This window comes from Meleagris gallopavo, chromosome 10 (assembly GCF_905368555.1).
Source record: "Meleagris gallopavo chromosome 10, MGAL_WU_HG_1.1, whole genome shotgun sequence".
NCBI classification, from domain to species: Eukaryota; Metazoa; Chordata; class Aves; order Galliformes; family Phasianidae; genus Meleagris; species Meleagris gallopavo.
The window spans coordinates 28,051,803-28,079,283 of record NC_139413.1 but is presented as its reverse complement, the minus strand read 5'-3'; the positions used below and the strand labels follow the sequence as shown (position 1 = coordinate 28,079,283).

At 54.7% G+C, this 27,481-nt stretch overlaps 1 protein-coding gene across 3 annotated transcripts in view; it reads right to left on the bottom strand.

Moving 5' to 3' along the window:
• The window catches only part of PDE4B (phosphodiesterase 4B), a 148,173-nt gene that overhangs the window by 9,148 nt on the left and 111,544 nt on the right, over positions 1-27,481 (bottom strand). For all 3 annotated transcript variants that reach the window (XM_085231097.1, XM_085231098.1, XM_085231099.1), the window contains 2 exons: positions 11,833-11,945; positions 955-1,048 (listed from right to left, as the gene is read on the bottom strand). In XM_085231097.1, coding sequence (XP_085087223.1) covers positions 955-1,048; positions 11,833-11,945 — 207 coding nt within the window. The remainder of the gene's footprint in view (positions 1-954; positions 1,049-11,832; positions 11,946-27,481) is intronic.

The following is a 27,481-nucleotide window of genomic DNA, read 5'->3' as shown; positions in this document are numbered from 1 at the left end:
GCCCTGCTTTTCTTCCCTGTATTTATTTCTGCTCTGGATGTCGCCATTAAGCTGAGCGACAGGAGAGGAGCAGTGGATTCCTACAAAGCAGCTCCAGACTCTTACATGGATTATTCATGATGTGATGAGCCCTAAATGCACGCGGCAGCTCCAGTTGCAACTGGCTATTGAAATCACTTTAAAGTCCCTTAATGGAAATAATGGCGTGTCACAGAGGGAAGGCTTTCTGGGCCACGACGACCGTGGGGCGTGAGCTCCCTGGGGACGTGGGCACAGTGTTCAGGCCAATGGAACTGGGTACTTGGTGGGGGGTGCCCAGCATCAAGCTGCTGCTTGAGAGCAACTGAGCACCTATTTGGGAACTGTTTGAAACCACAGTAAACTGTATTTTTTGTAAAAGATGGGCTTTGTAAACACAGAGGAAGTAAACACTTCTCAGAACACTTAAATGTTTAATTCATTCGTGTTGGTCGTCCTGGAAGCTCCTACAAAAGGAACGTCATGCAAAATGCTGTGCGTATCTTTGAGGCTGGGCTCAGATTTCCAGTGCAAAATGAGCACGTAAGCACAGAGTAATAAAACTCCCGGGTTGACCTTGCCCGTCCAAGCCCCTGGCTCTGAGGGGGAGATGCAGTTCTATGAGGCAGAAGGTGCAAAGATGAGTGCGTGCAGCTGGGCTCGGGTGGCTTTGTCCTTCACATAAGGTCACCACAAAAAGCAAACATTGCACAACGTGGCCGACAGCAGCTCAGTTCAGCCCAACCAAAGACATCTTTCCATCTGGAAAGGGAATCCCTCTGCGCAGAGCGCCAGGCTAGCGCTGCATCCTCCTCCCCATCTCCGTTTGGAAAGCAGAAAATCAAAGCTTTCCAGTAATGCTGTGTGCTGAGATGTGGCTGTGAAAGGAGGCAGAGGCAGGGGCTGCCCCAGGGCCCAGAGCCAGGCATTGCTTACCCAGGAAGGTGTTGGAGATGTACTCGGACACCTGGTTGCCGGAGCGGCTCATCTCGGAGAGGTGCGTCAGCTCGCGGTTCAGCATCCTCTTGAACTGCAGGGAGAGAGAAACACAAACATAGGAATGGAATTTTTATGAATGCTTTCACATGGCTTCAACTCTACAGCAAGCAAACGGACAAGCAAGAGGTGAAAAATAAAATTACAGAGAGATATGAAACAGAATCAGAGCCATTCAGCTCCACTGAGATACCCCGCAGCACCAGTGCAGCTACGTACTTCTGCTCACTACGCAAAAACTGCAACACGAATTTCCTCCACAGACAGACATTATTTTCACTGCCAGAAATGAGATGCCTCAGGTAACCTCTCCGAGAGACCCATGTCTTGTACTGGATTCTATTTCCACCTCCTTTTGTTCTCAGCTCCATTACATAAGTTTGCTCCATTTTGCGATGCGGCTGCATGTGTTCCAAAGAGAAAAGCAAAGATGCCACAAATCTCAGGTCTGCCTGCATCACTGCAGCGAGACGCAGCGCTCGCCCAGCTGCACCCGTACGTTGCTCTCCATTTGCTAATTGCACGCTTTGGTTGCAGCATCATTTCACCCTACAGAAGTGAATTCCCAAAGGGGAGAAGCAACTCGCATCCGCGTACGCTGCATGCACCGCACACACACACACACCGTGTGGGAATAACCATTCCAACGGCCCCATTCCCTCCCAAGGGCTTTACCTGAGGAAAGCAGCACAAAAACAGGCACCGAGGACCCGGCAGGATCCAACCCACCTTAATGTAACCCCAAGACACGGACAACAAAGCGTTGGCTTCAGGCATTTTGGAACACCCCGCGCCGCAGCCCTCGCTCAGGTCCTTTTGGAGACGTCACCGGTGAAACGGGAGCGCCGGCAGCCGGCAGCAGACGACGGGCATTGAGCCCCCGCAGCCCCCAGCGCCCGGAACGCGGTGAACGCCGCACGCCGCCGGAGCCCAGCCCGGCACCGCATCTCTGCAGCGTGGGTGGGTTCTCTTTGCAGAGAATCCCGACCGCGGAGCTGCTCGGGGAGGCGGCGGCGAATCCATGCGCGTGCGGCGAGGCCGTGTGCCGCGGTGGGTGCTCGCCGATGCGGGGGTGGGTGGATGGGTGGCCCCGGGGGGAGCGGGGAGGGGGGACTCTGCGCAGCCCACGGCCCCGCGGTGCGGCCCCACAGCCATCTTCGGGAGGAGGGTAAGATGGAGGAAGCGATGCGCGCCCAGGCGAGGCGCAGCACGCAGCCCTCTCCTCTCCGTTCTGCTTTTTGTGCTTTTTTCCCCCCCCATCTTCATTGCAGAGGGTTGCCAGGCGAGTGTTCGGTGGGGATTTTCAAAGCGTTGACACCATGCATGTGATTGCTGCTTTTTCCCCCCGCGGCAAAGAGGCAAAATGCAGCAGTGCAGCAAAACGCACCTTTACAAACTGGGAGCGCTTCTCAATGCGGAAACGCAAACTAGAGATAAGCCGGCATCTGCAATCACATCGTGCAATCACAATGCAAGATTCCAATAAATCCTCTCACCAGGACTCCTTCCCAACCCAAATCCTGTGATTTATCATTGCGCCGCTATGACAAACCCAACATGGGCACTGTGCTGCAGCCCCACCGCTGCTGCGTGACACTGATCCCAGCGTGGCAGAAACGTCACTGCCTGTCGCAGAGCTGCAGGAAGGACCTTTTTCACTTTTTCCCCTGAGCCACAGCAGCTTGGGACGATTCTGGCACATGCCAGCACTCGTGCTGCCATCTAAAAAAAAAAAAAAGCGCTTCTTGCATTCTGAGCTGTGCTTTCCTCGCTAAATACAGCTGATAAATGCAGCAAGGCCAGTGCTCAGGTTCGCATCCTACAGTACCTCAGCACCACCTGGATGGGACTCCTGCATTGCACATGCTTTCCTTGGCAATAACAATAAACAGATGGGAGCTGTGCTGGGGTGACACAGCCCTGACTCCAAATTTCCATCCCTTGTTGACCAAGGACAATCATCTTCTCCACAACTCTGTGATGGAGTCAGGGAGGTCCTCCTCCTGCCCCTCCAGTGCACGAGGACAGAGGTGAGCAGCTGATGCCACCTCCCATTTGCTGCCCACACAGCCCCAGGGTGGGCAAAACTCACAAAAATGGGGTGGGATGGTGCTGCTGGGACATGGGGGAGATCCGAGCCTGCTGTTCCCCCCGTGAAACATTGTTGGGGTCACAAGCCCAGCCAGCCATGTGCCCACACCGATGGCAAGCATGTGCTGAAGAACTCACAGAACCACACAGCCATAGAATGGTGGGGTTGGATGGGACCTCCACACCCATCCAGTTCCACCCCTGCCCCGCCAGCTCAGGCTGCCCAGCAAAGTGGCACCAGTTGGGTTTCCCTGCAAGCACCTTTGTGCTTTGTAGGGCTTGGTGCAATCTGCCATCTGAGAGATGTGGGCACATAAAAGCAAGATTTATTTAAACACATGAAAAACTGCACGCACAGATTGATGTGCAAATCTCCACACCAATTCCTTGTTAAATCAGTGTGACTGCAAAGGAAGAGCAGGTTGTCTGCACTGAGGGATGCCAACTGCTCTGCCACAGAGCAAGCAGCAGCCTCACTTTGGGAGTGAATCTAGCATGCTTGAAGAGCTTGGGCACGGCTGCAGAACACGCTCCAGCATGCACCTGCAGAGGGAGGAGATGTGCAGCTGCTGCAGGGCCTGGGGCTTCCTTCCATTTAGGGATGTGGTCGGGGGGCATGGTGTGGGTAGGTTGGTGGTTGGACCTGGTGATCTTAGAGGTCTTTTCCAACCTCAGTGATTCTGTGATTCCATGATTCCCTCTGTCCCAGCTCTGACCACAGACACAATACTTGCACAACTAAGTGGAACAAACCCCAGCCCAGTGGGCACCACACCCCCATGGGCACGCCTGCCCCTATGCTGGGTGACAGAGGTGGAGCCAGCTGCAGGGTTGTGTGAGAAAACGCCATCCTCCTGCAGGCAGTTTTCCTGTTCCACATGCTCTGAAGTAACAGCGGGAGCCATCCGAACCAAATTAGACCTCCAGAAATTGGATCATCCTTTGATTACAGCAGCGGCCATTCTTCACGGGCTGTCTCCAGCTTCCCACTGCTGTGCGTGGGCAACATCCCCTGTGACGGCTCCAGAAAGTTGGGCAGTCCCACAAATGCACACCCAGTCTGAGCCTCACCGTGCAGCCCCAGCAGCAGCCCTGCTGTTACTCGTGGCCCTGAGTCCCTCGGAGCACAGCACAGAGTGCTCCTGGTGCTGCACAGCCAGGACAAGGCAGGAGGACGTGCCCGCTGCTGATGTCAGCCCTTTGAAGTCAGCGTGTGCCAGCTGAGGCTCCCCGAGGCCAGGAGCCCTCATTTAAAGACTGTAAGAGAGTTACATGCATTTGCAGGAGGGTAAATGCAAGATAAAAGCACTGCGAAGGTGCTGCGGGGCTCCAGCCCGGAGCGGCTGGGAGAGTGGGTCCCACCCCACACTTTGATGGAGGAATCTCACTGCACATCTCCAGCGAGTCCCAGTGTTTACAAACCCTGTTCCCGACGACCCACCCTTCTGACGCAAACCTCGCATCCCCCGCGCTTGGAAATCCCTCCGACCAAAGGAGCTGTGCCACGAGGGCAATGCAAGCCTTTGATTTCCATGCAGACACAGCTGGGCTCAGCCCCCGTCCATGTGCTCAGCCCCAGTGCTGTGGGACACAGCTGAGACCAGCAGCACTGCCATGTGCCCGTGTGCCTGAGGACAAGTGCAATGGTTGCAGCCAACAATCAGCCATTAAAAGGATCAACTGCTTTTGCAACTCTTTCTAGCTCTCGTTTCCTAAAACAATATAGCTTTTAATGCGCTAGAAACTATTTTTAATGAGATACAAACTGCTGTTTGCTTTTTGTTTTCGGTTGTTGTTTTTTTTTATTTTCCCTTCAGCTTATTTTTTTAAACCCAAAAGTAAACACACGGTTATGAAATCTCCCACTTCACATCAAAGGGGAGTTGATTTATAGAGGCGTTCAAAGGGAGACTTTAAAGGAGCGACGTCACGACCAACTTGTTGGCTTTGTGCTATTAGGATAATTTAAAAATCCGCAGCCTAAATGTTGATAAATAAATAGCACGTTGCCATAAATCAGCATGCTCATGAAAGCAACACCACCTATCTGATGCAGACAGTGCAACATTCAGGTTTGCCATGCGGAGCTCAGCATTTGCCTGCGAGCAGCAGACCCCCCCGGGAGGCACACGCCTATGCAGTGCAGCGCTTAGGAGGGGATGGGGTGGAACCTGAGCACCAGTGCTACCAGCGGGACCTTTCCAGCTCACTTCCAGAGAAATGAGACTGAAATATGCAGATTGAATAGGAAAAGCTGCCTGTGCCAAGTGCTGCGAGCTAATCCTGCTAGAGCCAACGCTGAACCTCCGGCCATAAGGGCACGTGGGGGAACTGGGGAGCCAGGAACCCCCTCAGCCTGCAGCCAGGCCCAACATGTCTCAGCACACTGGGGCTCCCCATGCTGTCCTGCTTGGCAGCGGTCAGCCCCTGCCTGGGACCAACATTCTGGCTGACACAACGGATGGCAGGGGGCTGATGGCCACTGCGGTGCGCCCTGGGCTGCGGCACTGAGGCTGGACCCAACCTGCAGCTCCTCTGGAACCCCAGGGTGGTTTCTGCTTCATCAAACACAGCTGTGGGCGTCCCCCCTCCTGGCGGTGCACGAGGCTGTGGGGGGTCCTGGGCAGCCTGAGCTGGTGGGGGCACCCGGCCCAGGGGTGGAGTGGGGGGCTTCGGGGTCCCTTCCAACACAGCCATTCTGGGATTCCATGGTTCTGTGATCCTTAAGGTCCTTTGGAACCAACCACCTGGGATTTTGGGATCCTATGAAGTGCTCTCCTACTTCTTAACACGTCCCCTTAAGCCAACAGAAGATACACAGCTACACCCGGAGCCTACACACTACATGACTGCATTCTGTGTTCATGTCCTCTCCAGAAAAGCCCCCAGAAGGCACCAGAATCCCTTCTTCCAAGCCCAGCACCGCCGGCCCCACACCACCAAGCCCAGCACCACGGCTTCAGCCGTGCTCTGCCTTTCCCCTCCACCTACCAAGAAGACGGCTGATAAAACCAGGAATGAGCAAAAGCCACTTCTGCAAAATCGTTCTTACCAGCTGGAGCAAATGTTTGTCGTGTGGCAAATGAAAGAAAATTGAGGAAGAGCTGAGGAGCAGCAGCCCGAGCTGAGGACCAGGGGCGAGGAAGCACCAGCAAGATTAAAAGCTGCAGCAGCTTGTTTGTTGACACACACTTGATTAAAGAAAGCGCAGATGCAGCTGACAACATCTGCGGCCGTGGGAGCAGATAGCACTCCAGCAGCCTGCAGATCTCCGACCAGAATCTTCTGTCAGTCCCACCCATGCAAACCACACGGATGAAGCCTCGAGTGCCAGAGGAAGCCGAGCAGCTTCGTAAGAGCAGCCCACAAAGCTGGGGAGCTCCCGGCTCCGTCAGCCAGGCGGGCAGTGGTGGGCTGGCACTGCGTCACACGTGGCACCGCAGGGCTGTGGGGTCTGCAGGGACCTCATGGCCACCGGGGACAGCCTGCAGCGAGGGGACAAGGAGTGCCTGCACCCCATCCCAGCACTGGGAGGGAAGGGCCTTTATCGCTGAACCAGAGAGCAACGCAATTAAAACCGAGATTTCGTTAATCGTACAAAGCAGCAATTTAAATTTAATTTAAATCTGAGCCGGGCTCTGCAGTCATCACTTAGGCAAATCCAGCTGGGGTTTTACCTGAGAACAGGCTTTAGAAAATTCAAATCACCTTGTGCCCCGAGATGACTTTTCAGGGATGCTCACAGCAATGCGGAACGCCGGCAGCTTCCGCCAGACCCAGCCAGGAGCTCTGGCCCCTCACCCTGCAGCACGGCGTCCCTCCAAAGAGGGGTGCCCACATGGAGATGAGCCCAACGCAGGCATCGGAACCACACCGAAGCACTCATTAATGGAAATGCATTCAAATGAAAACTCCTTCTCACGCAGAGATAGGCAAATGGCTTGCAGTGATTTTTACGCTGCGCTTGCCCAGCTGTGCTCTGACAGCAGCAAGGTGAGGCACCCCTCATTTGTTTGCTTTAAACACGGAGTGAAGGCTTTCATCAGGGAGATCTCTGCCTCTGGGAGCTCTGACAGACAAGCTCTCCACAGCGTGTTTTGGCTTTGGTAACACAACTTCTTCCAATTAAGTTTCACTTAGAGGAGATATCCTGCTCGCCAGTACGCTCCCTGCAAGCAGTGGCTCTGCACCTGGGTGAAAAACGAGGAGTTGGGGGTTGTGCTGCGACGAGGGCATAAAATCACAGACTCTGCAAGGTTGAAAAAGACCTCTAGGATCACCGAGTCCAACCCCAGCCCATCCCACCTGCCCACTGCCCACGTCCCTACAGATGATGACTGGATTACCCCAAGTGGTCCCATGCAACCTCGCCTACTCTGCATTCTGTGAAGCGGACTGCAGCACTGGGGCTGGGATGTGGGCTGCTCTGGGATGAAATTCCACTTGTGCCCCTTGGCACCCACCCCACACCAAGCAATGCCCCTCTGGTACCTCTGCTGTCCTCGCCTCGCTTCCCGAGGTCACCGCTGCGAACTGTTAGTCACCTCCTGCCTGCCCTCACATCGTGATTCATGTTGAACCTGCCTCGGAGCTATTATTTATTTAAGCCCCACCCTAATGTGTTATAACGTAGAAGTCTGAGAATGCAAAACTTAAACAGCCAAATACAAGCAGAAAACGCTACAGGATGAGCTAGGGAGCCACGGGCACTGCTGTGTCCTGACAGATGGTGGAACTTGGGAAGATGGACTGGAGCAAAATTCAGCTCTCAAATATATATATGTTTAATATATACATGTATTTTTGAATCATTTTATCCAAGGTATCTTGGAATGGACAGCCCTCAGGGCAAGACCAAAGTAGCAGTCTGCCAAATAAGCCTGTATGTGGCCCACTGTTGTGACATATTTCATATAACCAGAGCGATTTATTGCAAAAGCCAAAGAGAAAGGGGGGAGGATGAGGATGCGCAGAGGGAGCTAACCTGCAAGCCCAGGCATGGAAGTAATGGGAGCTGCTGCAATGTGGGGCAGAGCCAGCTCCCCAGCCCCCAGCACACCAAGCTCCGGGGGCTCACAGCACTGAGCAGATTCCTCCTTTTCCTTCACCAAAACCTCACGCTTACTGCTCTCAGCTGTTCCCATTCATACAAACAGCCCCACGCCCCACGCAAGAGCCAGTGCCTGCTTCTCAGCACCAATAAACACCATGCAATAAAGGAGAGACGGAGCGGACGCTGCCACCTCAGCTCCCACTGCAGCCATCGCAGAACCACAGCACTGCAGAACAGGAGGCAATGGGGCCGGCAGTGCAGTGCCAGGATGCTGCCTGCTGTCCCAGCGGGTGCTGCCAGCCCTGCACAGGCAGCGCTGTTTCCGCAACGCGCGTCCCCAGGCGAGGGGAATACCGGCACGGAACCGCACGCGGGGCAGGGTGATTCATCCCAGCTTGTAAAAACAGGAGACGTGGAAGTCTCTTTGTCTCGCTGGCTGCTGTGCAAGCCGACAAACTCCTCTTTGTGAGACGCTCGGCTGCTTGAAAGGATATTAAACAAAGGAAGTTACAGCGAAGAGACCCGAAGACTAAACAGCTTGGCACCACTCTGGGGAAGCATCACGTATGAAGGGGATGTGCTCTGGGGCTGAGACCCGCAGGACCGCGGCGCACGGAGCAGAGGCTGTGCCACACGGCACATACACTGCTGGCAACGGCCCCGAGGGGCTCTGCTGGGGTCACGCTGCTCATCCACCACTGCCCCGACAGCACAGCGTGGCCTTTGCTCTCCTCTGCCCTTTGAAACACAAGCAGAATGCAGCGGGCTGTGTTTATCTTAGTGGCTTCTGGCCGACGTGTGACAGCGGGAGCACGCGGGGCTGTCCCGCTCTGTCCCAGCCTGGGGTCAGGTTGCTGGGCACTCGGTGGCACAGGGCCTGCCCTGCCAGCCAGCACTGCTGAGCTGAATGGAGACTTGGGTGATTCGCTCGGCATTGCGCAGCTGCGCAGGGAAGGGTCCCCCTGAGAAACACAGAATGTCCCAAGTCGGAAGGAACCTGTAAGGATCATCGAGTCCAACTGGAAATGGGTTTCCAAAGCGGTGAGGGCACCAGGAAAGCACCCGGTGACAACACCTCTGACTACTCCAAACCAGAACATTCCCACAGACCACAGATCAGGCAATGTGCCCATCTAGTCACTGCAAACAGCTCCCAGGAAGCCTGGTGTGCCTTCAGGACAAGGCAGCTGCTCTTAGGTGCGGACCCATCCACGCCATATGTGCTGCAGGTATATGCTACATGATATTGAGGCCCCATAATGACCCGGGAGCTGCCAGGCCCAGTGCTGCAGCTGGGAAATTCTTCCCCTTGTTGATATGCAAAGGTGGATGCTCTGGGCATTGAATCCCTGGAAGAAGTGGGGCTGGGGGAGCAGACACAGGGCAGCATTGGGGGTGGGCACTAAGAGAGAAACACCCTACGCCCTCTGTCAGGATGGCTCCAGGTCCTTCTGGGACTGCACTGCCTGAGCTGGGAGCTGGGCATGAAGATAAACACAGGAAATATATATGTGTGTATATATATATATAAAACAGTGATATGAATCCGTGTGCTCTGCTTTAGAGCCCAACGGAGCTCTAAAGGCAGTTTTGTTTTGCTGTGGTGCTGTGCCTGCTGGCAGCTGAGGATTGCCTGATGCCGGGAGAGGAAATTCCCTTCGTGTTGGCTGCGTTCCCCACAGCCCGGTGCTTTTCCAGGTAGTTTTTCTGTGATGCAGAAAGCTTAGTGTGCCAACCACTGGGAAACAGAACAGCAGGCAGGGTGGTGGGGCCGTCCCGCAGCCCCCAGGCAGCCAACAGAGCTCCGGCTTTGCCCACTTCTGCCCGATTCCCACTCTCAGCACAGAGTCCCACCGACGTCCCTTGGCCCACGTGGGTCGGAGCACTGGGCTCGGTCACTCCTGGCACCATTAGCCACACGTTTCCTCTCTTCTCCCGCTATTAACACATCCTAAAAAGGCACACGCACGCGCCCTACGCACTGCCTTCCGAAACCCATCAGCACGCAGCTGGGATGCGTCCTGCCCGGTGCTTCCCCCCGGCAATTCCTTTTGGGTGCAGCGCTTCTGAGAATCGCCCTGCAAACACGTCCACGGAGGTTCTCCCTCTCCGCCCGCTGTTGTTGCAACTCTGGGTTTTCTAAACTACGTCTGGCAGGAAGGAGACAGGAAATTCGAGTCACACTTGCAACAGCTGTGCCGTGCCTACTATCGCGCTCGGTGACGTCGCGGGGCCGGCGTGGCTGTGGGCCAGGGCCTGGCGGTGAGGAGGTCAGCGGATCGGTCGCTGTTTGTGCCGCGCTGCGCCGGCCGCACGCTGCGCCTCCTCGCTTTCTTCCTATCTCGGCTGTTTCTCTTTCCGTTTTTCTTTCGTACTGCGGAGCCCGAGCATCCTGTTTTCAAAACATTCGGGCTGTTTTTGCCAGCGTCAAATGGAAAAGCATTCAGCCGTCATTTGGAGAAGAACCCAAAGAGGGTTTTTTTTCAGTGGGTTCACCCAAAAAGGTGACCCCGTGGCGCTCAGCTGGGAGCCCCTCAGCCAACCCACAGCCGTGCCCATTGCCCACTGGGGGAGCAGAGCATCAGGGTTCTCTTTTGCCGACAACAGCGCTGGGTTGAGCAAAAAGCGGGGGCATTTTGGGAACTTTATTATGAAAGAAAGTTTTGGGAACGGTTCTGCTCGGCCCACGTGCTCCAATTGCCAACCAGAGCCTTTCGCCTTCACCAAGGCAGAGGTGGCACTCGGCAAAGATGAAATGTCTCCAAGAGAAGGGCACTGACACCCACCCCTGGGACACAGCCTTTGGGCACAGCTCACCCCTCAGCCCAGCCCCTCCCACAGCCTCCAGCCCGGTTTCACTCGCACCAACTCCAAAAAAAATAACCCCATATTCCTCACTCGAAAGCCCCATCTATAAAACTTTTATTGCTTCCTCTGCCCCTGCATGTCGCACCGATCGTCACCAGAGGAGGAAGCTGAAGCAACGCGGGATTCGTTTGCTCAACTTTTCCATAAAATCAGTTTATGATTCAGCCTATCTGCTTTCATTAATTTCCAATTAGGAAAAAAAAAAAAAAAAAAGAAAAAAAGAAAAAAAGAGAACAACGCCGCGGCTGTGCGGTGCAGCTCCGGACTGGATCCGGCCGCGGCCGCGGGCTGCCGGCGTGGGAGCAGCAGCGCAGCTGGAGCGCTGCCGGTGGGGCTGCCAACCCGCTGCGGGGGCTGCACGGCTCCGGGAACCGGGGATCCCCTCGCGGCACCCTCCCGGAACGCCGCCGCAGCGCTCTGCCCCGCGGGGCCGGGGGTACGGCTCGGGTACGGGCAGGGGAGGCAGAGAACGCAAAGGCATCGCCGATGGGGACTTCGGAAAGCCCCGCGCAGACCTCGCGCCGCGTTCCCCTTCCCCGGCGCTTCCCCCGCCCGTCTCCCTCCGCTCCCCGACCCCGGACTCGAGCACCGCGCACGGAGCGGAGCGCCCTTCTCGCTATCGGCGGAGGGACGGGATGGGGCAGCGCGCAGACACGCATCAGAACCAGCATTAAACCCTTCCCGAAGGACAAACCGAGCCACGCGACCGCGCGCGGCTTAGCGCCGTTACGGACACACGCCGACACCCGGGGCCATTGACTCCCGCGGTGAGCACGGCTTCCAGGCAGCCCCGTCCCGCCGCTCACCTTGTTGGAGGCCATCTCGCTGACGGAGCGGTACGTCTGGATGGTCTCCAGCTGGTCCAGGCACCAGTCGAGCTCCTCCAGCGTCTCCATGGCCAGCTTCTGGTAGGGCTCCTCTGCGAACAGGCACACGGACATGTAGTCGGGCTGTCGCGGCGGCAGGCTCTCCATTCCGGGGCCGCCCGAGCCGCCCGCCGCGCTGCCGGAGGTGCCGCTCCGCTCCCTCATCATGCGGCTGCTGCGCTCCGCCGCCCGCCCGCCCGCAAATCCCCGCCCGCCGCTGCCGCTCGGCCCCGGGCCCCCGCCCCGCCCGCCCCGGCCCGCCCCGATCCGCGCCCCGCGGGGACGGCCCGGCACTGCCTGCCCCGGGCGCCACCCGCCCCGCCGGCACCCGGCCCGCCCCGGCCTCGGCTGCTCCCGCCCCCCCGGCCCCGTTCCCCGACTTCGGCTGCTCCTCACTACGTCTGCTCCCCGGCTCTGCTCCCCGCTGTCACTTTCTCCCGCTCCCCGACTTCACGTGGTCCTGATCCCTGACTTCCCCCGATCCCGTCCCCCCAGCTCCCACTGTCATCTTGTCCTGCCTCCCAACCCGGTCTCATCCTACTTCCCAACTTCATCTGCTCCTGATCCCCAGCCCTGCTCCCTACCATCCAGTTCTGCTCCCCAGCATCATCTGCTCCTGATCACCAACTCGCTGGTCCTGCTCCCCAACCCTGGAAGCCTTGACCATCATCTTCACCAGCCCTGTACTCTGGTGGTCAGCCTTCCCAGCACCATCCACCTATGCTCCCGGAAAGCCCACGTACCCAACTTACCGGCCCCTCTCCCCAGCCCTATCATTCCACTCCCCAACTCTACCAGACCCGCTCCCCAACCCTCCCAGTCCTGCTCCCCAACCAACTACCAGCCTTCCCTCCAACCATACCAGCCCCGCTTTCCAACACTATCAGCCCTGCTCCCCCTGCTCTCCAACACTTCCAGCTCTGCTACCCCAACTCCACCAGCTCCGCTCCCCAACCCCCCAAGCTTTGCCCCCAACCCTTCCAAGCTCTGTTCCTGAACCCTACTGGCCCCGGCTGTTCTGAGTTGGTCCCCAACCCCAGCACCCTGCTCCCCCCAGCCCCTGCCCACAGCCCCACCGAGCTCTGATGACCCTGCCAGAATGACAACGTGCTCCCGAGAGGCTCTTGCTGTCCAAGTTAAGGTTTACATAAGCGGATACGGTGAATCATAAAATCTCCCGATGAATGTAACTGCTTCTCATAATACCAACGACATACGCTTACCCCATAAATCTGTCCAAGTTAATGAGTTCAGCGTTTCTGATGGCACAGGCTGAGCAGGTAACAGTGACATCAGAGGGCAGGATTGCTACGATATACGCTCGGGATAAGCTTTACAGCACGCATGCTGTGTGTGCAGCTGCCCCACGGCTGTGCTCCCATGGGCTCCCTGCACAGCCCCCACGCTGCTCTCTGCCTTCACCAGGGGAGCACTCCTCATCCTCACCCGGAGCCACAGAGCAGCTGAACCCCTGAGTGAGGGCTGCGCAGGAGCCCCACGTTCAGCGTTTGAAGTTACAACGCAGAAAACTCACGCTGCCAAAGAGAACCTCATGAAAGAGTTATCTGGGAGCACTCGGCACAGCTAAAGAAAAGAAGCAGTAAGTCTGAACCTCTGTGTCACCAATGGGGATTGTTTTTGTTTGTTTTTTTTTTTTTGCTGTGCTCACAGAGCTCCAAACATGGCAAGTGATCTCTCTCAGAATGCATACTTTGGTGCTACATAAGAGCAGGTAGACACAGCCAAAACATACAGAACTCGAGCATATTCCCCTCTCTAACTGCCCGCTGCTCCCTCTATCAACCACTTTATCATGTAAATTAGTTGAGCTGGAATGGCTCGAATCCTTTCCAATAGAAAATGTCTGAACTGATACAAGTAACAGAGACTAAATCACTCTTTCAGGAGTAGGCAAAAAACCGCTTCATCAGGCAAACTGAACAGGGGCTGCCCGTCTGTTTAAATAACGGGCTGCAATGTGTTACTGCTGCGCGGTCTGCGCCGTGATTTCAAAGCCGATTTCGAGCCACGGCCGAGGCTGGGAGGACAGGAGGAGGAGAGCCCGGCGGGGGTCTGCAGCCGGGCCTGGGGTCGGGGCTGCAGGGAAGTCCTGCAAGGACATTGCTGTTAGCGTTGTCTTTCAGAACTCAGCTGAACCAAACCGGGGCTTTGGGTACCCCCCGGTCCCGTGCACAGGGACAGATGTCCTCATCACTGCTGGCCTTCAGCCCTGGTGCAACCCCACCGCCATCCCTGGGCTTCTCTGTCCTCCCCGGGTTTGGGGTTGTGACTCATCTCTACTTTTTTGTATTATAGAACCATATCACAGAATGGCCTGGGTTGCAAAGGCCCATAGTGCTCATCTCATTCCAACCCCCTGCTATGTGCAGGTCACCAACCAGCAGCCCAGGCTGCCCAGAGCCACATCCAGCCTGGCCCTGAATGCCTGCAGGGATGGGGAGGCATTTCAATCATTTTCCTAAGTCAATGAGGTTTATGAAAGGAGGCTCTGACTGCACATCCCTCCCGGTGCCTATCCCTGTCCCACTGTGCCCTGAGCCCAGGTCAGCACCACTGTGACTACGTACAGAGCAGTGTGGACAGTGCTGGCCGTGATTGCATGGATAAGGCTGAAGACCCCGCACGCGAAGGTCCCACAGCCATCAGCACTGCCAGAGCCCTGCTGAGCCCCCTGGGCACCTCGGGCACAGGCAGACAGCAGCACCAGGCGGGATGCAGCCTCCTAGAATACAGCCTGACGTCTCCAACTGCGTCAGGTTTCAGTTTGTATTGGGGTGTTGCACAACCAAACCCTCACCCGTAACATTTCCCCCTCATTCTACTGGGTATTTCTGCCAGTTTTCCCAGGCATGAGGTATCGAGGGGAGCTCCTCCATGCTGCTGGTGCTGGGGCTGGGCAGCGGGGCAGCAGGGCAGCACAGCACCAGGCCTCTACAGGCATTAAAATATAAAATCTTGTGTTTTAATGCATTTTGTTGCAATGGATCGACTGTTGCAGCTATTCTGCAACAACCGCCCTTTTGGTATTATTCACCATCTTTTCTGTTTCCACCTCAGACTCAACTTCCTCCTGCTGCAAAAGCAGTCGCTTCTGATGGGCTGCAGCTTCACTCGCTGACCTATACGGAGAATGTAAGACCTACATGAGGCTCCATCAAAAAATACTTTCCACATGGAAAAAATGCCAAGGTAACCTTTTGCAGTGGAGGTGAGAAAGCCAGTCACTGCCGCTCGCAGTCCTATGGGACAGCCGTACGCAAAGCCAGCCTAACCCTGTGCCAGCGAGACACCTTCTGGCTCATTTTCTTCCTTAAAAGCCCTAACAATACACACGGTAAGTATCACCTGGAACTCAGGAGAGGATCTTCGCACAGCCCACTTTTAATTACATAACATTATATTCATTATCCGTTGCTGTCAGTGCCGTCATTGTTACAGAAGATAAGAAATGCTGATGAGACGGCAGATCCTCTGTTAATCATCTGAATGACAGATCATTATTTGGGAGCAGTGCAGACAGTGCTCGTGTTTACTGAAGGCTTCATTTATGCTGCTCGGCCTTCGACTGCTCACGAATAAGAGCTCACACCAGCAGGCAGCAGGCTGGGATATCAGCATGCACACAAAGCGTTTTTTTTGGAAAACACTGCCCTGGTGAAGTCCTCCCTGTGGGATCCTCACAGTCCTGAGCCACAAAAGCCAAACCAGCTGAACTCACTGAGCCCCTCAGGTGTCCTGGTGTAGGTCAGGAAGAAGAGGAAAGGGGACAGGGGACGTCCCTGGAGGTGTTCAAGGTGAGGTCGGATGGGGCCCCGGGCAGCCTGGTCTGGTATTACGTATGGAGGTTGATGGCCCTGCATGCAGCAGGGGGTTGGAGTTGATGTTCCTTGGGGTCCCTTCCAACCCAAACCATTCTATGATTCTATGATTCCATGATTCTATGACAGGGGAAAAGGGAAAGGGATAGGGAAAGGAAAAAGGGAAAGGGAAAGAGAAAAGGAATAGGGAAGAAGGGAAAAGAGAAAGGAAAAGGGAAAGGGTGAAAGGGAAAACGGAAGAAAAAGAAGAAAGAAGAAAGAAAAAAGAAGGAAGAAGAAAAATAAAGGGAAAGGAAATGAGAAAAGAAAGGAGAGCGTGATGGCCTGGAGCTCAAACAAGGCACGCGGGTGGTCACGGCTCAGACAAGTCAACCAGATGCAGATCACTGGCAGTGCTCCTCCAGCCCCCTTGCAGCAGCAGAACGTGCCCATGGCACATTGGGGAAGCCAGGTTCGTTACGTGCCCCCAGACAACTCCTAGCAGCGCCGAGCATCACCGCAGCCGCGGGCAGAGCGCGTGCTCAGCAGAACAGGTCCACCAGCAGCAACACGCCGAGACCTGCTGGAGCAGGGCTGAGCACGGGCTGCCAGCCACCCGCCCTCCCCTCCCTAATGCCTCTGCGGTTGTTTACAGATCGTGCGGACATGTTTACATATTTATCCTCAACAATGCCGGGCGAATAACTGACACTACATAATTTATTTGTTTAATGTATCCTGTTAGCGCGCTCATGGCTGCCCGTGAGCAGGGAGCCGTTTCCTTGAATTAAGCCATTGTTCTAACAGATCCTGCAAACAGATTTGAGAAAATTGTTTTGGAGATGGGTTGGAAAATTCACGGGAAACAAAATAAAAGGAGCGGAGCACAACTGCAGAGATTCATTTAACGTCGGAGGTGAAAGTTCCTGAGCCTCCTAGCACCGACCTACAGCTTGACAAAGCCCATATCCCTGTAGGACCTCGTACGCCTTTCCGCATCTGAGGTGTCAACAAGGGCCAGACTTACAACATTTTCTCAAGCACAAACCTAGGAAAAAGCCTGAAGGGAGAGCAGCCGATACCTTGCAGCAGGACCTCCGACAGAACGGGCTGCCACCAGCAGTGCACAGACACCATCCCACCTCTGGGTCTGCGACACTGCTCGGGCGCAGGGCCGCAGTCACCGAGTTATCTAAAATCATGGGAACGGCGGAGTATCTCCATTCACTGTCCCCCCTCCAACATTTCATCGTGTGCAACGAAACTAATTATATCTTCTGCAGAGATAAGTGCAGATGTGCAAGAGCGGCACAAAGCCCCAGCACCTGTGGAACAGGTGGAGCCAGTCCTCTTGGGCAAGTCGCGAACAAATGGACGCGCCTGCCATCCTCCCCCTCCGGAGCGTATTTTGGGACAGCAGCTCTGCCCGCAGCCCCAGCTGTCCCCTCTCACGTTTCTCAGCCCCCGGCAGTGCTGGTGGGGGAGCGGAAGCAGCGCATCCCCCGGGAGCGCCGACAGCGGGACGCCGTGCCGTCACCCAGCACGTGGCTGGCGGTGATGGAGGTGGGGTGCAGGCCTGCAGGCAGAGGGGATGCGCTCAGCTGGCCAAGCCTCGCCTGGGGATGCTGAGGAGGTGGCACCGGAGGACACCCGGCTGCGGGCAGAGCAGGGACGGCCTCCGTGCACAGGCAGCTGAAACAAAGGAGGCTGTATTCGGAGATGATGGAGGAAGACAGAGAGAAGGAAAAAAAACCACCGAAATGAAAGCTTTCTACTGCCGATTGTGAAAAATGACAGGAAATGAGCGAGATGCCACTGCCAGGAGTGACGCTCGTGGTGCTGCAGTTGTCAGAGGGTTTGAGATGTGCTCCAACCTCAGGCACAATGAGGCTCAGGTTCTGCTGGGCACTTCCAGGTTTTGCCTTTTAAAAGCAACAGAAATAAATTCATACGTGGCAGTACTGAGGAATCTGGCATCGCACTCCATTTCAGAACCATTATAAAAGGCTCTAATTAAAGACAGGTCCTTCCTGTGGCACACGATGGGGATACCCAGAAGGGCTGCTTGGGGAACTCAGCCACAGAACAGCGGCTGCAGAAGGGCTGAGGACGCCCACACTCAGCCCAGGGCTGCAGGGAGCAGAGATTTCCTGCGGGAGGACACAGGGCTGTGGAAATCAGCACAGAAGGGAGAATCATAGAATCATGAAGGCTGGATAAACCCTCGTAAGGCCAACAGGTCCCATCCCCATCCCCACCATGCCCACTGACCATGTCACTCAGTGCCATGAGAAACTGTACGAGGATGGTGGAGATCAAACCAACCTCATCCCCACGGCCAACCAAAGCACAGCTCATCTCACGGCAGAGCGGTGCCTTCCAAGTGATGGGAGGAATGCCCACGGCTCACCAGCCACCGCACAGGAGGTCTGCAGTCACCCACTGCCATAGTAGCAGCGATGTTTCTGAGTCAACAGGCGATGTGACTGCCGGCCGGCCACCGAGCCAGCTGCAGTGTAACTCGAGCGACACTGATAAGCAGTAATACTAGCCTGGAGAAATGTCACTGGGGTGGGGGTTTCATCTGAACTATCTTTAGCCAGCTAAAAGTTAATCACCTAAGCTCCCTGCGCAGTCAGTGGAAAGTGACTGGGACCTCCAAAGGGTGATCCTGGTCTATTCTCGGCACGCCGCCTGCGCCGGGCTGAATCGCCCTCTGGGGGGACCTGCCCCCATCAGCTGCAAGAGGCACCTTGCCATCACAGAACCACAGACCACCTGCTTCTGCTGCCTTCAGAGCACGACTGTACCAGCGTTGGCTTTGCAGCTTGTCTCCAGAACCACTTAGCTACTGCTTCAGCACTTCTCCAAATGGTGGCAGGACACTGCAAGACATCCCCCTCCCCCTGCCATCAACTGCCAGTTGGCCATGAGGCTTTCATCATCCCCTCAGGCTGGCGGACCCCCAGCCCTGACCCCTCCAACAGCCCCCACGCTGCCCCAGCACCCAAACAGGAATGCTGAACAACTCTCCATGGCTCCACAGCCACGGGCAGCCCCACAGCCATCACCACAGGAGGTCACAGAACCACAGAACCATTTGGTTCTGTTCCACTCCTCCAAGATCTCCAAACTCACCCCCAGCCCACCCCCCCGTGCCCACTGCCCACGTCCCTCAGTGCCACATCCCCATGGCTCTGAACACCTCCAGGAACGGTGACCCCACCACCCCTGGGCAGCTGTGCAGTGCTGAACACTCGTAGAGGAAAGAAATTTCTCCTAATATCCAACCTGAGGTTGTGGCTTTCAAAAACAATTTGCCCCTACAAATCTGTGCATACTATTCCTCATTCACTCGTCCTCACACACTTGTAAACGGATACCAGGGAACAGCCCCAGTGACCGAGGACCGTCTGACTGCTCCACGGCTCCCCAGATTCCTGTTGCATTTTTCAGGAATGAGCCTTTTTCCCATTGTCACCACGTCCTTCCTTTTGCTCTCTGCCTCTCTCTTTTTGCACTCTGGTCCACTAGGAAGCTCCTTGCCTCACCGCGTTGGCTTCTGCTGTGTTTCCTGATCTTCCTGCACAACAGGACGGCTCGCTCCTGAGCTTGTAACACACTGTCTTCAAAATGAGTCTGTCATTTTTAGCTGGCTGAAGTTAGGACAAATTAATCTCATGGCAATGACAGCATCTTAAGACCAAGCAGTAACTGGAAGCCCTCAGCAGCAAACAAACATGTTTTGTTTGCCAGGGCAGGTTGGTGAGCCCTGTTGCCGGGCAGTGCATCTCCTCTGGGCCTCGACTGAACTGTGATTCCTGCCCACCCCAGGCCCTGCCACGAGGCAAAAAATGAAATACTTCAAGGGAAGTCCCAGCACAAGGCCAGCCTGGAGCAAGAGCTGAGCGCCCACCAGCTGGTTAGGCCAGAACTGGACAGACCTGCAGCGCTCTGATCGTACCCACCAGCACTGGGTGGGTCACCGGCCAGGCGTGAGAATTGGGTCACCAGCACCCATACAGAGCAGCAGGTCTCTGAACAGACCGCTGACAGTGAACAGGAGATGGGCAATTGATTATTAATTAAACTGAGCAGGGCGATCACTGTTTATTACTTCGGGAGCTGGAGAAGTCGCTCAGGTCTCAGATCCCACAGTCTGCCGGCTTGGGCAGCAGGGTACAGCAAGTCCCAAGAGCACTTCTACTTCTTGGAGGAGGCAACCAAGGCACCCATCTGAGACAACCTCAGCAGTTCCATGCCAGGCTGAGCACCACAAGCACCATGACTACCAGTAGCACTGCCTTGCCAAGATGTGGATTTACCAAATGTTGCTCAGAAAGAAGCACCAAAGCTTCACAGGCCATTGCTGCAGAGAGTAGAATGTGTTTTATCGTGAATCTTCATGCCTCATTCCAGAAAAATAATGCCAACATCTCTCCAGCTGAAACAGAGCATTGGAAGGTACTTGGAATGGACTAGCTAACAGAAATTCGTGGTCCTGAGTTAAAGTCAGGAAGTGCTCGTACATCTACTTTGTGAGTTAACAAGCTTCGGATACGGAAAGCTCTAGAACAGCTGCCTACCCCTCAGCTTTAAATATGCTGCAATATAAAGATGGCAGATCGAGATTCCCAGAGGAAAGACAACACTGTGCCCTTTGCATGACAATGAGGAGTAAAAATGAGGTGCGAACACTAAGAAAACCTTAAGGGAATGAACGGAAGTCTTCAAGAAGCCCATTTCTGATCCGAAGATAAGCCTGAACGTTTAATCTGAAATGCTAACGAGGGAGGAAAGCTGAAGAAGATCTGAGGAAGGATTACCATCTATTTTGGCTCGAGGCAGTTTCTGCAGCATCCTTTCCCCCTCCCACCAGGAACAATGCACCCTGGCCGCCACAAATCAGTGGGATAAGTGACAGTGCTTTCACGGTGCCACATGGAAGTAACAAAATGCAGGAAGCATTCCATCGGATGTCACTTAGCAGTGATATCATGGGGGAATTTGGGAATGGGATTTGCCTGCATAGCAGGAATTCCTCAGTCCGGGGACAGGGGGAAGCAGAAACGGCAAGAGGGGCAGGATCTAATCTTGGCCTCTTGAATGAACAGGAGAGATTGCTCAGCTCCAACCTTACCTTGGGGAGCAACCACACGGTTTGGCATTTTGTCATTTTACTGAGCAGGCTCGATTCCTTGTTGACCAGCCTTAACCACAGAATACGACAGCAGAGGGTACCTCCCCTCCACAGAGCAACAAAGTGCAAAAGGCTGCTGATACTCATACAGGAGAGAGCTGTAGGAGGAATGCTGAAGATGTTTTTTCTGTTGACATTTTGTCAGGAAATAAATACCTTGAATGAGTTTCTGAAGACAGATCACGGTTACGAAGGCCAGTACAAATGTGAACCCCCATCCCTCCTCTGTGTGCCACGGTCCTCCAAGGGCCACGGTGCCACCTGAATGCCAGTCTCTATCAGCGGAATGGCCCCAAGGACTGCAGATGGTGTAGAAGGGCTGCAGAAAGAACATCCAACCCAGACCCAGAACTGAGGAAGAGGATCTAAACCCCAATTCCAGCTTCCTGTGCACCACGGGGAGCCCAGGTTGTGTTGCTGCCTGCCTGGCTACACAAGGGAAGGTCAGACCACAGTGAGATGAACGCTTGTGGTGCGACTACAAGTGTGCTCTTCCTGAGCACATGGCGTGCATGTGAGAGCACAAGTGTGAGAAAGACACTGAAAATTAAGGATGTGATTATGAAATTACCCAGCTGCCCACTTAGGACTTAGCAGCCATGCGGCGCATTATCTCATGTGGCACATGTGGGCTGGTGCAGAGAGGGCTGCTAAGCTCACACGTGCAGAGAAACCAACTTGGATCCTGGAAGCAACACAGCTAACAAGGCGCTCCACCTAAACTAATTAGCCCTGCCTTTCAACAGGCTTAATTAGGTGGGGCACCATCCTGTGCTGTTGTGGCTAGACTGCTTCCGGTGCGGGAGCCGGCTCCTGGTGCGAGCCCGGCGCTGCTGTGCTGCGGTGCCACGTGCCATGGTGTGCATTGAGGGGCTCCTGGCCGTGCCCCCAGCAGCAAGCAGGTGGGGGGGGGGTCTCCCAGCCCTGTGCAAACCGAGTGCCTGCAGCCCTGCTGATGCTCTGACACTCCTTGGGAAACCATGAGCGGAGCTTCACAACGGGCCTAACAAGGAAGGGACTATCCGGGCAGGAGAGCACTGCGACAGCTTTAGTTCAACAAAGGGAAAAAAGGCCACAGAAGATGTTGTTTTCATCCACATATCCAACCAGGGCCACGAAAACTGGTTTTGAACCAGGTTAACCTGGAGATAATAAATCCAACGTTCTGTGAGAGTGAAATGCTGGGTAGGAAACGGAAGAAGAACCTCAGGGATGGTGCCTGGAAGTGCTGTGCCTCATCCACCCAAAGAGCTCCTTTCAGTCACTGGCAACAAACAGACAGAATTAATTAATAAAACTAGCTCTTCAAGAGGAAAATTGTTCAGGGTGTTTAAAATGAGGGTCAGAATAAAGCCACCAAAGTCACCGCAGTGCTGCACAATGTGCGGCTGGTAAAACGTGAGACCTGCTTAAATCAGATCCCTCAGCTCTGAAAAGGTCACAGTTGCACATCCAGGTGTCCTCCCTCGTGTCTCCGTTTGGTTTCCTCAAGGTCTTCAATAGCAAAGAAGAACGTGGCTCCTGAAGGCACCCAGACACAATTTGCAGGAGCTTTTAGGACACACAGGAACCTTTGTGCCCACACAGCCTGCGCTCAGCCTTGCAGAGATTGGCCATGAGGTCACCCCTTACGGTTTCAGCCACCATGCCAGACATTCAAATCATATTAATTAAAAAAATACAATTAAATAGATTTCTCATGACCTATCTTTAACGACGGAAGCTTAAAAAAACTGATTTATTTTGCAATTTTGATCCGCTTTCCTACAATAGATATGTCACATACTCAAAGGGTAATGAAGTCTACCTCGCTGATTTACCTCATTTGAACTTCTGGCCCTTATTTAGCCTCTCCAAACCAAGGATGTGACCATCTGAAAGACACAGATGTGGCACTGTGCATTGAGCAGAGCCACTCGGGGGTGCAGCGCGTTGTAAAAAATGCCCTGTTCTGACATACTTGGGGCTGCAGTGATACTCTGAGTAAGCCCTATCAGCCCATCTGCCACTGTACTCAGCAGCACCGTGGGATTGCTCAGTGCAGACCGTGGGCTGCTCAGAGCAGAACTTGCAGAAATTGCTTGAACGATCTGGAAGCACATGCAATTTAGGAAGATGTTACTTCATCCGTGATCCTCCAGCTTCTGAAAACGAGGATACCTCACCGTCGGGCCAACGTCACTCCAGTGGCTCAGCGGTGATGCCCTGGGACCTATGGATTCACAGCGAACACATCCAGACATTAGCTCTGCAAATGCTTCACACCACAGAACTGAAGTCTTCAGACCCGCAGCAGCTGAAGGCAGAGCTGGACCCCCCATTGCACCAACAATGCCAGCTTACCCCAGCCAACAGCTGCTCGGGGCTGTGACTCAGTGCGCTGCCTGTTTACCAAACCGCACGTACAGCCTTTTAAAATAATCTGTTTAAAATCACAGATGAAGTCCCACGGGTAAAAGGGTGGGGAGGAAGAGGGAGATGCCAGTATCCTACGAACCGGCATCATTTGTTTTGACAGCTTTTAATATTCCATATTAATGGCTTCACGTGCCGAGCTGCGCCGTGCCTCTGTGTCACCTCCAAGCCGGGGACATCACACCCTGGCCACCAGCTCTTACAGAGGGGACGTTTAGTTCGGATTTTAGGGAGAAATCCTTTACTCCAAGGGTGGTGGTCTGAAGGCTGGACCAGAACGCTGCCCCAGGGGCAGGCAGAGGGTGAGCCCCAGCAGGCTGGGAGGGCAGGTCACATCACTGCAGTCACTGCACTGAGCCCTCCGAGCCCACCCAGCCCACTGAGCCGCAACGTATTATTTAAGACCTTCAAAATATATTTACTTAAGGCCTTCCAAATATACTTCTTTCAGCACCTTGAACCCGATTCGGGGAAATCAAAATGCCAGCTAGATGCGCGGCACGCTTATTAACAACCCTGGTGAAAATATCAGATTAAATGGACGTGGAAATCAAAATGTTCCCCACTGAAGGTCAGATACGGGTTGTCCTACTGCAAATTACTGCGGTGGCTCCTCTTTAAGTCTCACCCCCCACGGCACCTTTCAGGATCTCTTGCACAAGAGGTACCTCGTGTTCGCCTTGGCCAAAGTCTCAGTGCTCCAACTAACCGCCCTTCTCTGAAGTAATTAGTTCTGTCAAATAAGTTCAGCGAAATCCACACAATTTCTGCGAAACATCTGATTTTCAGCTGCCCGGGGCTTTCCATTTAAGGCAATTTGCAATAAAAGGCATTCTAGCAGCACGCTGAATTGACCGCATTTGGATGTGTGACAAAGGCAGGCTCAGAAGGAGCACTGCTGCTGAAAAATGCGGTGCGAGGGCCATCGCTTCCCGTCTTCATCTTTCCTGGTTCCTCATCTATAAAGTGTGATTAGCAGATTTTTGGCTCGTACCTGGGGAGGACGTTCCCACTGCACATAGATGGAAATACTTCAGAGCTTCACGCAATAAAGCTGAAACCCAGGAAGCTGCTAACAGCTCGTGGCATTCTCACAACAGGAATTTCGGGAAATACCCTGCCCAAAGAACTCGAACAAAGGTGAAGGCCCAACGTGTGTGTTGGAGGAGGATCTGGATGCGGACCACGGCCTGTAAAGCACCATTGCTAACACAGGAACCACGCCGGTGGGGCTGGAGAGTCGTGTCTGGATTTCTCTTCATCCAGAAGCGGCTCTGGGAGGAGGGAAAGCACATCACAAACGTAAGCACAGCCCTTGTGCTGTGCCCTGCTTCCATCACACAGGCAGCATTCAGAGAATTAAAACATCGGGGTGACCACGACGTGCTGTAAAGGCCATGGGAGGCTGAGTGCACAGCAACCTCCCTACACAGCTGCCATCCATCCTCTGGGCTCCGTGCAATGACGGTGACGTAAGAAAGCTTTTGCAGAGCGTGGAGATGGGGTTGGGGAGTTTTCATACGTGCAGATGTTTAATTGCCTCCTGGAGGCATACACTGACAGCAGGATACGTAGACCGGAGCGTCCACTTCCAAAAGCACAGCTTTTAAAGACATTTCATTCACTGCTCAGTAACTGCCTCTGCTGACGGCTCCTGGTGCACATCAAAGCCCAGCAGCAAAACCCCACACCAAAACCCCATCACCAGGTGCCTGGCCTTGGCCCAGACCCCCACCCCATCCCACGGTAGAAGGCTCCGAGCCGCACGCACGGTGCTGTATGCAAAGCAAAAGACATCAGCTGCTGAATCAATGCGGAGCCAGATTCCGTGGGCTCCTTTTATGGCTGCTTTTTGTTTTGATTAAACGCCTGAATGCACAACCGAGTCGATTAACAACACCTTTGGACATAAAAATGTACCCCATCGGGACTTATTTAGATGATTTTTAAAGCGTGCTCTTAAAAATGTATATCTCTGTAAGCACACCTACTCTTCCAGCAAACCAAGACCGAGCATCTTTCATTAATAAGCATAAATAATTAACAGTTGTTTCCTTTCTGCCAAAAAAGTACCCCGATTACACAGCACTTCAGGCTGCCACTTACAGACACTTTGCACAGAGGAAACAACATTACACTGAACAGCTTCATTAACGATTAGCATAACACTCTACCAGCTGCACCGGGACATCACCCTTACACAAATAAGCACAACATGCTTCAGCATCAGCAATCCTCTGCTCCTTCTTTTAGCTCTACCCAGAATACACGCTGATTTTAAAAGCTGTCTTCACCCCCTGCGGTTGTTAACCTGTAATTGTAGAGCTAAGCGGACAGATCGTACCCCTGCTGGGGTGTTCGTCACCCCCTGCACATCACCTGCTGCCCACCAGGGCTGCCATCACCCTCCTTCCATGCTCCCACCCATAGACCAGCCGTGACGCGGTCAGTGGGAGCCTCTGCCCAGCCACCACCCGAAATTCAGCCTCCAACAAAGAGCCAGAGATACTCACTTCTCCAAACACGACGGCACAGTGGCTGACGGCGGGGATCAGAGCCGACAGGACAACGCTGTGAACAGGGGGACTGCCCAAGGACAGGCTGCTGCTGCTGGGAGCCGTGCAGGGCATTAACCTGGGAACAGCCCCGCACGGAGATGCAGCCTCTCACACTCCCATGGCCAGCTGTGTCCGGACACAACGCCGCAGCACAGAGCTCAGCCTCGGGGGAGGAAGAAGAGGCTTATATAGAGCTGCGGGGGGATGAGCCATGGGTGCTGTCAGGAGCCCATGGCAGCTCTCACGAGCTGCAAAATGCTGCTGACATGGAAGCTGAAGGGGCTCAGCTCGGTGGGACAATGAAGAGCCCTGCTCATCGCTAAGGCATGCACTGCCCCGCAACCTAACAAACAGCTCTGCCTGCCAGAAGTTTGGTTTGGGTGCTTTTGTTTGTTTTGGTTTCTTCTTTTTTCTTTCTTTTTTTTTTTTTTTTCTTTACAGTCCAAGTACATATTTCTCAAACTCATATGGAACTGATTCAGTACGTTGAAGGCTGCGATGTCAAAATCGCACCCACACCAACTATTATCGTTCTATACAGAAAACAAAAGAAACACAGATTTTATCAACTCTGAGATTAGCGATGGCAAAGTCTTATTGTCTCCACAGAGGCCTTAAGCAATCCCGCGTGAATGGGAGCTGAGTAAAGCAGCACAGGGCTCCCGGGGCTTGACCTGCCTTTAAAGAGCAGAGTGAACACGGGGACACAATGAAAGCACCACTGGGGAGATCTCCTCACTGCCACCTTGGGCTGGCAGTTGCCTGGATCGTTCACAAAGAAAGCATCCATCAGCGAGAAGCCCTTTTAATAACCTATGACTGTTTTGATGGGTTTATGCTACATAGCAGGGTGTGGGATCACCAGTGAAATCACAGAACCGCAGAGCCATTCAGGATGGAAAAGCCCTCTCAGCTCCCCCAGCCCACCCCGTGCCCACTGCCCACGTCCCTCAGTGCCACATCCCCACGGCTCTGAACACCCCCAGGGATGCTGACCCCCCATCCCTGGGCAGCCGTGCGGTGCTGGGCGCTCTTTGGAGGAGGAATTTCCCCCAGCAGCCCATCTGCCCCTGCCCTGCACAGCGTGAGGCCGTCACCTCTCATCCCACGGCTGTTCCCTGGCAGCAGAGGCTGAGGAGCTGCTGGGAGCAGTGAGGCCTCCCCTGAGCCTCCTCTGCCCAAGAACAACACTGCAGACCCTGCGGCACTGCGCCCCACTGGGAGCGAACGGCCCGGAGCTGAGCACAGCACCGAGCTGCAACCCCACCAGTGCCGAGTACGGCGAGAAATGACGGCCTCAGCCAAAAAAGCAGTGCTCTGGCTCCTCATCTTCACAAACACGCAGCTGCCGACGTACCTGCTGTCCCGTCCAAGGATCCCCGCACCCGTGTGAGGACACCCCATACGCAAAGCCCCCGCCTGACCCGGGGCAGGTGGGATGTGGGCAGGAGTGGGATGTGTGAGCACGGGGAGCCCCGCTGGCACCGCGGGCGGCAGCTGGCCCCGAGTGACAGGCTGCTGATGGCAGCAGCACGTGGAGCATCTTCATGTGACACCCGCAGGTGGGGCGGCGGGGAAAACAGTTTTCATCTGTTGCT